The 12,152-nt window shown below is 36.0% G+C and overlaps 1 protein-coding gene across 1 annotated transcript; it reads left to right on the top strand.

The window, feature by feature from the left end:
* The first annotated feature begins 1,188 nt into the window (after positions 1–1,188).
* LOC125809033 (protein AGENET DOMAIN (AGD)-CONTAINING P1-like) lies at positions 1,189–4,840 on the top strand. The gene is made up of 4 exons (XM_049488707.1): positions 1,189–1,757; positions 2,914–3,393; positions 3,504–3,998; positions 4,114–4,840. The coding sequence occupies exons 1-4, from the start codon at positions 1,299–1,301 to the stop codon at positions 4,594–4,596; spliced, it is 1,917 nt and encodes a 638-aa protein (XP_049344664.1). The 5' UTR covers positions 1,189–1,298; the 3' UTR covers positions 4,597–4,840.
* The last annotated feature ends 7,312 nt before the right edge of the window (positions 4,841–12,152 follow it).

Genomic DNA, 12,152 nt, shown 5'->3' with positions numbered 1-12,152 from the left:
TTTGTGACATAGACTTAGTTCTAGAATAATCTTATAATTTATTGTTTCTAGAAAAATCATGTAAATTTCTAGAAAAATCATGTAACTTGTGGAGGAAATTTAGCCACTTGAAAAAATATTTTGACAAATATAAGAATAGAATTTGTAAAATTTTAAAATGAAATATATATGAATTGACCGTATTACCCTTGATCATCCTCAACTTCACATTTCTATAAAAACATAAAATAATAATAGAATAGAAATATATACTTGTATAACATCATTGACTAATGAGTAGGGGTATGAACAAGAAACCTTAATGATACTACAATATATATATATTATTATCATTGACTAATTAGTAATTGCTGAACAAGAAACTTTAATAATACCACAACAAGAAACTTACTAATTAGTCAATTATTAGTCATTGATTTAGTATCAGTTAAGCGAAATTATTAGTTGAGTATTTATTATAATTATTAGTGGGGGTACCAATGAAACAGGGTATATATTTGTAATTAATTTGCATTTATGGAGTATTTGCTTAGTTTCTTCAAAATTCTATAAAGAATTGAGATCATTTTGATAATTTATGATGTCTTTATGTTTATGAGCAAAAAAAACACAATTTAAAAATCTAAATTATATGTCCAAACAAAAATTTAACTTTATATCATGTAATTTCAAATCATGATTTCACCTCCTATAACCAAACAACCATATCATTTACTCCTTCCGTTTAAAAAAGAATGTTCTAGTTTGACTTGAAACGGAGTTTAAGAAAATAAAGAAGACTTTTTAATCTTATGGTTCTAAATTAAAGTTATATCAAATGTATCAAAATGTCCTTTAATCTTATGGTTTTAAACATATCATGTGGAAAGTTGAAGTTAAAGTGTTGCCAAAAAAGGAAAGTGGTAATTCTTTTTTAAACAAACTAAAAAGGAAACAAGACTATTCTTTTTGAAACGGAGGAAGTATTCATTACACTTAGTGTGGTTAATGAAAAGTTCAATTTCAGAAATCATAATTTCATCTCAAATATCCAAACAAGAGTAGCTATGCATTCCATTTGGTTGGTTAACAAACAACCCTCCACCCCACCCCCAAAAGAAAAAGATAAAAAAAGATCCATAAAGTATGCGTGTCAGACCTCCACATTTTTCAATTTGAAGCATTCTCCTGAAAAGTGTACATACAATAAAGCACCAACACAGCTCTCTCTCCTATTCCTATTCCTTCTCCATCTCCCTCTGCTTCCTACAATTTCCACTCTCACAGTAAGTAACCCCTTCTCTCTTAGGGTTTTCCACATGCCACTGCATACAACCCCACAATGCTTCAACAAAGGAGACGCCGTGGAAGTGCTAAAAACCAACCCTTTTACCATCTGGTTACCCGCCACCGTACTCCGATCAACCCCATGTAAGAAAACCAGAAATGGTCAAATTTATGTTGAGTTCCAGACCCATTACTGCGAGGAATCTTCTGGAAGCCGGAGGGAGTACGTAAACGCCGGTGATGTACGTCCTGCACCTCCACCGGAGCTTCACAGGTACTTCAAGGTTGGGGATAATGTGGAGGTTTTTTATAAAGAAAAAGGATGGAGAAAAGGGAAGGTGGATGGTATATTGGAGAATTCTATGTATTTCGTTTTACTTGATGGTGTAGAGGAAGAAATTGTTAAAGTGGAACAATGGGGTTTGCGGGTTTATCGAGTCTGGGATGATGGTTCTTGGCTTCCTCCTCTTGAGTTCCAACAAATTCCCCAGGTAAAATGTACCTAAATTTAGCTTAAAAGATACATTACTTTTGTCCAATTTTGGTCAAATTAAAAAGTAGCATGCAAATTTGGGGAGAAAGAGCACTATATAGACCTCATTGCATGTTGGTTTTAGGAGTTTATATACATATATTGAAATCAAAATGGGGATTAATAGACTGCTTTATGTTTTAGTTGGCTGCTTTCCTTCTTTCTATCCCAAAGTTGTATTTTTTATAAAATGGGAGCTATGAATTGTCTAAGCTAACAAACGTGTATATTCCAGATGAACGTGCGGTAGAAAACTTAATTTTTTCGGTTTACTTACATCCCTTGTTGAGCTGTTATTACTGTTTTATTCCTTGATGCATGACTTTCCCAAGGATTATGTTGTCGGTACTCGAGAGAGATGTGTAGCTGACAATTCTACTGGTGTTTTTGTTTTCAATTTGAATTTGGACTGAAAGCCTTGCATTTTGATCCTAATTTTAATTGATAGTTAGGTGACAATCTCTTGATTGATCTGATTGTTTGACAGTATAGCAAGAGGAAAAATTAGCAATTTGGCGTAAATAGTGTGATTCCAATGGCTGTAGTAAACTAAAAGGCATGGCAGTTTTTTTTTCTCTTTCATTCCTTAACTATTCTTTATTCCGAGGAAGATGCTATGGTGAAATATACATGAGATGAATCAAATAATTTTCTTTTGTTTTTTGATTATGCATATGCTAGTGAATCTTTAAGCATCGAATACACTTTATTTTTCTTTCAAGATTTATGTGCCAGGGGGAGTTGAATCGGTATATCTACCTGTAAATTTCTCTTCTTGTCTTCCTATATCTAAAGTCTTCCTCCTATTATGCCTTTTTTTGTTAACAAATAAACAAAAAAAAGATGTGTAGTTGAGAATGCTTTCCTTCTAATCACGCTTATTTGGCATTTGCTTATATAATTATACAGGAAATTGTATCAGACCATGCATTACATTTTATAGGACACTTAGCTGAATATTCACTTGGTGGAGTATAATTTTTCTGTATACTACCAAGTTAAAATTCTTTTGATGTATCGTAGTATAAAGTTTATCTCTTTTTTCATGTATACTACCTAGATGAAATTATTGTGATGCAGAAACTTATCAAAAACACAAAATTATTGCAATGCAGAAGAACATACCAGAGGTAGAGCTGAAGTCAAGAGGGGTCAAACTCAGGATAATGTGTAGCCGATCTTGGAAGGAAACATTTAGTGAAGGGATGTCTGTGGAGGTGAAACGTGATAAAGAAGGTTGCTATGGTTCATGGCATACTGCAGCAATTATTGAATCTGTTGGCTATGACAAGTTTTTGGTTGAATACCAGAAACTGAAAACAGTGAACGGGTCTCAATTTCTCAAAGAAGAGGTTGATGCTTCATGCATCAGACCTTGTCCACCTGAAGTACAATCATTTCATCAATTTGAACATCTTGATAGGGTAGATGCTTGGTTGAATGATGGATGGTGGGAAGGTCATATAAAAGAAGTTCTTGGTGGTTTAAAGTATATAGTTTGTTTGACGACCACAGAGGAAGAATTGGTGTTTGAGCACTCTATGCTGAGGCCTCGTCAAGAATGGGTCAAAGAGAAATGGTTTACTGCCAGAGAGGTATGTTCCTCTAATCTCTTCCACGCACTTGTTGGCTTTTTGCCTCGAGGCTACATAACAGTCTTCTTTTTTCTTTGTACGTCCCCCTCTGTTCCCTCAATTTCTTAAAGTTTGATAAGACAAGAAGTTCATCTGACATGACACTGAAGTCAAAGGAGCTGAAAATCAGGATAAAGTGTAGTGGAAGGACATCGAAGCCAAAGTTCAGCAAAGGGATGAGGGTAGAAGTGAGAAGTGATGAAGAAGGATACCAGGGATCCTGGTACACTGCAGTAATTGTTGATTCCATTGGTGAGCATAAGTTTTTGGTGGAATACCTGACACTAAGAACTGAAGACGAATCTGAGCCCCTTAAAGAAAAGGCAGATGTTTCTGACATTAGGCCCTGTCCCCCTGTAATTCAAAGAATTGACAGATTTAAAATGCTTGAAGAAGTTGACGCATGGTACAATGAGGGATGGTGGGTTGGTCTTATATGCAAAATCCTTGACGGCTTAAAGTACATGGTTTATTTTTGGACAACAAATGAGGAGCTGGTGTTTGATCATTTCACTTTGAGACCCCATCAAGAGTGGATAGATGGAAAATGGGTCATTGCTTTCATGGTATGACAACCTTCTTCTTTGACAATTACTATTTGGTTTATTCTTCAAAAGCTTTATCTGCATATGGTTGAGATTATTTGTTACTTCATTCCTATGTGATTCACCTGACATGCAGAAAAAATCTAAACTCCAAGTGAAGTCCAAACTAAACTTAAAGAGACAGAATGGTGGAGTAGCCAGTCATACAAATTTTTGTGTTGGAGCAAAGGTGGAGGTGAGGAGTGATGAAGAAGGTTACCAGGGTTCATGGTACCCTGCTACGATTGTGAGACCTCTAGGAAATGGGAAGTATTTACTACAATACCAGACTCTAGAAACTGATGATGAAACTGACCTCCTGACTGAAGAAGTAGATGCTCTTTTTATAAGGCCTTCTCCCCTAGTAATCCAACAAGCTGATCAATTCAGGCCACTTGATGAAGTTGATGCTTGGCATGATGGTGGATGGTGGGCTGGTCAAGTGTGCAAAGTCCTCATAGGTTCAAATTATACAGTCTACTTTCGAACAGCAAATGAGATCTTGGAATTTCAGCATTCTGATTTGAGGCCCCGTCAAAACTGGCTAGATGGAGAATGGATTGCTGCTAAAAGGGTATGATGTGATTCTTATTTCTTTTTAAGTAGCTAACTTATTTTGTGATGTTATTAACATAGAGCTGCTTATTGGTGATCTTTCCCCAGGCTTTGGTCTAGTGGTAAGAGTGCAATATGTGATGTGTGTTAGGTGCAGACAAAAGGCGAGGATGTATAGGGGGTGGGAATTTTTTGGTTATACAGTAATAGAAAGAGCTACTGATTAATGGTCTCTGTTATATTTGGACATAATGACTCCCAAATTGTTTTTTTTTGTTTAGCTGTGATCGTAAGGCTTTGCTTCTCCACTTACTGTTTTACTGCATCTAACAAAGAAAGAAATCCTTAACATTGCAATCTCTGCTATTTCATTCTTAACACTGTTGATCTAGAATACTTGTCCAGAATGTGTTGCTTTGCAGGGTCGTATATCATGATCAGGGCAAATCATGATGATATTTACACACTTGAACAAGCTCCTCGAAGATCTTGCACTTTGCTCGTTCATGAAAACATCAAATTGTGCAGCGAAACATTCTCAAGTTGCCTGACTTGTACATATAGTATTACGTTATCATTTGACATGTACATGAATAGAATGATCAGCAAACTTGGAAGAGCTAAACTTTCCTCTTGTAACTATTATGGCTTCTTAAATATATAAAGCCTATATTTAGTCAAAATCAATTTACCACATATAAAATCAATTAGCACAAGGCTTATTGCAAAATCTATGTGTTTCTGGAAAATACATATTTTGCCCCGTAAACTTGTCTCTGAAAAGTTTATACCTAGGGTGTGTTTGGTACAAAGGAAAATGTTTTTTTGGAAAATAAGTGGACTTCTAACATATTTTCTCATGTTTAGTTGGTGAATAGAAAATATTTTCTGGAAAATATATTTTAATGTTTGGTTGGTGAATGAAAAACAGAAAATATCTTTTATTTTTGGCTTGAGATTAAAAAACTCTTTAGGAAAATAATTTATGCTTCGAAAATCAAACCGGATAATTGATTTAGGATCTGACCCCGACACTTAAACCAGGACAAGACCTTAATGATAGTTCCAAAATCCGACCCTGAGATTTAACTCAGGACCTGACCAGTAAAGAAAATTCAAAAACAAATTATTTTTTTTAAAAAATTGACGGGGTGGGGGTGAGGGGGGGTGGGGGTTGACAGAAGTAGCCTGGGTGGGGGTGGAGGCTAGGGGTGTGTATTGGTCGGTTCGATTCGATTTTATGTATTATCAGTTCGGTTTATCGGTTTTTAAATATGCTAACCCAATAACAAACCAATAAGATATTTTTTTATCGGTTTTTGGTCGTTATAGGTTCAGTTTTCGATTTACCCAACACGAAAATGTCCATAAAATGTTATATGACTTCTCACTTTTCTAAATGCTTTGATATAGTGAAACAAGAAAGATAATGAGAAATTGCATCGATAAGAGAAAATATAGTACGAAGGCTATAATTACAATTTACACATCACCACCAAAACATAGTATGAAATTTCTTCTGTTAATCAAATTACAGACCTTTACAAACTTGAAAAAGCTACAACCTACGATTACAAACTAAAACTAAAACTAAAACTAAAATCAAATAGCTACAATTGCGAACCCTTACTTTAATCTTTATGTTTTGAGTAGACGTAAAGACTAGTAAAGCGACCTAGTGTGAAGTGAGTAGAGTACTAATAAATTGATATAGTTATAGTGTTTAGATATATATTAAATTATTGATATTTAATATTTAGGAATGGTAAAGTAGTAAATTATTACTCTCTCCATTTCAAATTAATTGAATTGTTGAGGTGTTTCATACCCTTTAAGAAAAAAAAGATTAAGACATAAATTAGGCATAACTTGCCATTTTTACTCTTATTAATTATTGTCAAATTTATGATTAAAATAACAAAACATTAATTAATAACTAATTCCAATACTAACTAATGAAAGGTAAAATTGGAAGAACATTCTAAAAATAGTCTTGAAAATTGAACAATTAAGTTAATTTGAAAAATGAAAAATGTCTCAACAATTTAATTAATATGAAATGGAGGGAGTACCATCTTATTGGGTTATTGGGTAACCGATAACCCAATAGTAAAAACCGAAACCGAACCAATTATCCAATAACTTTTTTTTATAAACCCATTAAAAATTCAATAACCCAATAACATTTTTTCGGTTCGGTTATTGGTCGGTTCGATTTTTCACACCCCTAGTGGCGGCAGGCGGGGCAGGGGGTAGTGGTAGGGGGTGGCGTACAAATGTTTTTTTTTGAAATATATCCAAAAATATTTTTATTTTTTTAAATTGATGGGATGGCCTAAGGGGTGGGGGGGGGGGGGGGATGGAGTAAAAAATGAAAAAAATTAAATTTGAAATATTTTTCAAAAATATATATTTTTTTTTAAAAAATTGATGGGATGGCCTTGTTGGGGGAGGGGGTGGCGGGGGGAGTGACTTAAAATTTAAAAATTGAAATATCTTTCAAAAGTAATTTTTAATTTATTTTTTTTGTTTGAGAAGGGGGGTGCTTGTTTGGTGGTAGGGATAAAAATATATTTGAAATTTAAAAAAAGAGAAATTTTTATTTATTTATTTATTTTTGAATGGGGAGGGTCGGGTACGGGGTAGGGGTAAGGTAAGAAAAAAATTTAAAGGATGAAGTAGAGTTTTGAAAAATGTTTTCCTTGATTTTGGAAGGAAAGTCATTTTTGAGGAAAATGAGTTGATTTGAAAAACATTTTCCAAACATTTAAGTCAACCAAACATGAGAAACAAATATATGCCTTATTTATTTGCATGTAATTGGTTGCACTTAAATGAAGATTTTTAATCTTAATTATTTACAAATTAGTCATTACATGTATTTTTTTAGTTTTGAATTGTAATAATTCAATTTTTATATTTTTAAGTGCATTTTATTTTATTTTATAATTATTTAATGAGTTTGAATAGATCGAGTAATAAATACTTATAACAAAATCTTAATATTATTAAGATGTGTATTCAAGAAACTTACTACTACTCTTCACTTTACCGCTATATTTGTTCACTCATCATTATCAACACCCACCACCACTTGCCTCATCAAAATCACCATTCTCATCAATCACCACAACTAATTGTTATTATCACTAGTCACTATATACCATTATTATCATTAACTACCATTACAACGACATTATCAGCAATCTCCATCTGCATGTATTCGTTGTTATCTTATTCGTTGCTTAGTAGTTCTATGTAACGACCTGATTCCGTCGTTAGGGAAAAGTCAATGAAGAAAGAATTGGGGCCAGAAAACTTTTTCGTAGTAACTTGGAATTTCCCAACCTAGTCCAAATTTGGACGAAATTGGAGTCATTAAGGTGTAGAGAAATCTGGTATTTAATGAGAGATATAATTATGATTTGGACCACATGAGTAGATAGCTAAGACTTTAAGAAACCCGTACGACTTTACGGAATTAAATTTGGGCGAGTAGAACTCCCTAAAATGATCTTAGTGTGAACATGTAGCATTTTGTCTCCGTGTAGGCTGCCAGAGCGGGATTGGAGCCGCCAGAGCGGGATCGGTCCGCCCGTGGCGGGCCAGACGCGACTTAAAGTTGTTAATAAACTCCTAAACGACATTATTTGACACTTTTCGATTTTTAGAGCTAAGGAGACGACCCCAGGCGACTTCTTGACCGTTTTTCACCATTCTTGAGGCCAAAAGTAAGGTTTTAACTCCCCGAATCCATTTTTCGATCCATAGAACACAATCTAATGGGTCATTATCGATGGGGGAGGGTTTTGATCTAGAATTTATGGTGGAAAAAGCCCTAAATTGGGTACTAGGATCTTGGGTTTGGTCTAGGGTTATTGGGTTTGTTATAATCTGGATAATTAGACCTTTGATTGTTGACCCTTGCATATAAATTGTTGTTTGTAGACCTAGAACAAGTGGAAAGAATCCGGAAAGGGAAGATTCAAGTGTCTTAGGGATTCAAGCTTGGATTCGAGGTAAGTAATGGTTGTGATTCTATAATTGTGTGATGTATGTTTGTTCTTGCTTCATTATGATACATGTATGTATGCGAATATTACATTATTGATCACCCTTGTTGTAAATGAGGATAATTGAATAATTGTATGCCATGGATCACTTCTTGTTGTATGATTGTGAGAATATACATTGTGATTGTGATTGTGGTTTGTTGAATGGGCGGGTGTCACAATCCGACACACTGACTGGGATCGGTTGCCACATTTCGGCATAAATATGGGATCTGCTGCCACGTTCTGGCATAAATATGGGATCAGATTGCCACGTTCCAGCATAAATATGGATCAGATTGCCACGTTCCGGTATAAATATGGGATCGGATTGCCACGTTCCGGCAAACTAACTGTTTGAGTTTGGGTTCCATGAGAGGACCATTGAATTGGGTTCCATGAGAGGACCATTGAATTGTGTTGTGTATCTACTTGTGATGAGTTCGTTCATATCTAATGATGATTGATATTGAAGGACGGTATGTTGCTCTAAATTGATATAACTGTGATATGTGAGAATCGTGAAGTTGTTCATTATTCGTATATGTTGATGATATTGCATATGTTCGATATGTGCATGTGATTATATTGTTGTATTGACTAATGTATGTTACACTTAGTGGGATAACCGTGTGATCCTACCAGTACACGGTGGTTATGTACTGATACTGCACTTGCTATTTTTTCGTTGAGTACAGGACATCTTCAGATGACTATTGATAGACCTCAGTTAGGTGACTATGAGTGTGACCGAATTCAAGGGTGAGCCAGTTCTTTCAGGCTGTCATGGATCTTCCTTGTTCAGTCCACTCTTTTCGGACTCAGACTTTTGTTTAAGGTGTTGTTTAATTTTGGGGTTGTACCCCTTATTCTTAGACTTGTCGTTAGTAGAGTTTTGGTACATTGACTTTCAGGTTCTAGGTTAATTCTTCCGCATTTGTTAGTTATTGTTGAACTTTTGTTAGAGTTTATGGAAACTATATTTTCTTTTCTTAGTATTTGACTTATATGCCTTAGTTTTTAGATTGATTGCTTGGTTTGGGTTGTAGTAGTGGTTCTCCTACCGGATTGTTAGTGTAGGTGCCAATCACGACGGTCTGGGCCGTGATAAAGTTGGTATCAGAGCCCTAGGTTCGTTGATCTTATTGTACAAAAACGAGTCTAGTTGAGTCTTGCGGAACGGTACAATAACGTCCATACTTTTCTTCGAGAGACTATAGGACTTTAGGAAAAACTCACTTCTTTCTACTCTTTCGTGCTATGATTTGAATCCAATTTGTATCTGGGTGATACAAATTGGTATCTTTCCTCCTTCACTCTGTGGTCCGAACTAGAGTAACAAAAGTGGTAACACCATCACTAGAAAGAGAGGATGTGCATAGACTACCGACAGTTGAATTTGGTCACCATTGAGAACAAGTATCCATTGCCTCAGATAGATGACATTTTTGACCGATTTCAAGGTGCATCAGTTTTCTCTAAGATTGACTTCAGGTCTGGTTACCATCAGTTAAAGATTGAGGCGGTTAACAATTGGGTTCGACCAAGTTCTATGATTGAAATTAGCAACTTTGTGGGGCTCACTAGCTACTATTGTCGCTGGTATGAGTTGAGTCCAATTGGTATCTCAACGAAGTGAACTAGCGTCGTGGTCATGACTGAGGGGCCACAAGCAAAGCAAATTGGAAACTGAGAAGGTTTCAATTAGTATCTGGCCCTAGGGGTGGTGTGAATGCATGGATGATTAGGAATGGTCATCCATGGAGCGAAATAATTAATTAAGAATTTGGACTTATCTGTGAATTGTATCTTGGAAGCTTTGAATGCCTGCTTCTAGTTGTCTGAATTAACTGTGAATGTGAAGTTTTAATTGCTTGAATGTGATGAGGTGATTATGTGCACAATAAATGTGTGTCTGAACTTTGATATGTACAATATGTTGGCATGGTCGTTGAAGTTATGCAAGTTGTAAATGCTTGAGTATCGTGAAACTCGTTGTGAAAGGAAGATCTTGACTAAGGATCGTGTGAGTGTCGGGTGTATCCTGGGGATGTGTGGGTTGTGGTGCTGAATTAACAAGAATGAATTGGTTCGTGTATCGTGGGATTAACTGAGGGGTAGACAACGATTATCCTAGTTATGATGATTATTCTAAAATTGCTAAGTAAAGCTGAGAACCGTTATGGAATTTATGAAGGAAAACAACCCCAGAAAAATTATTGGCAGGGGTTCTGTTTTCGTTTTGGCCGTTGGGGCGGGACTTTTCCCGCCAAAGCGAGGCTGCCAGTGCGGGATTCCTCTCGCTAGAGCGAGATAGGGCGAGATAGAATCTCTGCCCTGTCTTCCCTATTTTTCTAGTCATAATTATGAACCCAGAATCGTACCCGAACAAACCCCGCGATCTAATTCAGTGTTCAGCAATCGAATATAAGTTGTAAAGTGTGTTAAATTGTGGAGTACCTGGGCATATGAGGAGGAAATTAGTGAGGCTGTAGAGCCTGGGGAAATGGTAATGCAGGTAGCGAGTAGTGCAGCCAGGCGAAAAGGTTGCCCGTCAAGATGATAGGGCTCAATTATATGCTTTTCTAGGCAAAATCGAGTTTGAGTTGTGATGCAGTGGTCACTAGTGCTACTCTTGTCTATGCCCATATGGCTATTGTTTTGTGTGATATGGGTTATTCTTATTTGTACGTGTCAGTTCAATTGCCTTGTGATTTGATGTGGTTTGTGATATACTTGATGCCCTCATCCATGTTTCTACCCCAGTTGAAGAGTTAGTCATAGTCATCCTTGTATATCGTGTTTGTCCTGTTGTGTTTATGGATTTTCATATTTGTGTTGATTTGGTTATGATGGATATGACTGACTTGATATAATCTTAGGCATGACTTGGTTGTTCCCCTATTATATCGGGCTTAATTGTAATACTAAGTCGATAACTCTAGAGATCCCCGTTAAGGAAACGTTAGAGTGGAAAGAGGGTACAAGCTTAAGTCAACTAAGGTCAATCTTTCGTTCGGGGTAGGAAACTGGTGGGGCAGGATTGATTGACATAATTGGCTCATATTCGGGATGTTGAGGTCGAAACCCCCTCTATTGAGTCTATTCCTGGGGTGTCAGAGTTGAGAGAGCTTAACGCTCAAATCCAAGAGCGTCTTGATAAATGATTCATCCGTCCTAGTGTTTCCAAATGGGGTGCTCCTGTCTTGTTTGATAAGAAGAAGGAGGGTAGTATTAGGACTGGTGATTTTATCTTAATCCATAAGGGAGTGGATTAATACCAGAATGACAAGCTTATGGATAAAGAAAGTCCCAATGTGTATACTTGGGTGAAGGAAATTGAAGATTTTAGTAAGTGTGTACCAAGATTAAGTTAGTTCTTTAAATTTGATGAGTTTACCTGAGTTTGAGGTGTCATGTTGATGAAATGTTGGCTTCATAGTGATAGTCAGGGTTAACTGAGCGTAATGGTAATAAGAGTTCGCGATGAATTGTAATGGGATGCAACTATATAATGAGATTGTTGATT

Source organism: Solanum verrucosum, unplaced genomic scaffold (assembly GCF_900185275.1).
Source record: "Solanum verrucosum unplaced genomic scaffold, falcon-dt-bn FXZP01000296.1, whole genome shotgun sequence".
Classification (NCBI taxonomy): domain Eukaryota; kingdom Viridiplantae; phylum Streptophyta; class Magnoliopsida; order Solanales; family Solanaceae; genus Solanum; species Solanum verrucosum.
This window is presented reverse-complemented; position numbering and strand designations above follow the sequence as displayed.

What these genes read in the sequence shown, in the direction of transcription:
- LOC125809033 (XM_049488707.1), top strand. Translation starts at nt 1,299, where the DNA reads ATGCCACTGCATACAACCCCACAATGCTTCAACAAAGGAGACGCCGTG. An exon ending in AGTTCCAACAAATTCCCCAG is followed by an intron (nt 1,758 to 2,913) that starts GTAAAATGTACC and finishes ATTGCAATGCAG; the next exon opens with AAGAACATACCAGAGGTAGA. An exon ending in AATGGGTCATTGCTTTCATG is followed by an intron (nt 3,999 to 4,113) that starts GTATGACAACCT and finishes CCTGACATGCAG; the next exon opens with AAAAAATCTAAACTCCAAGT.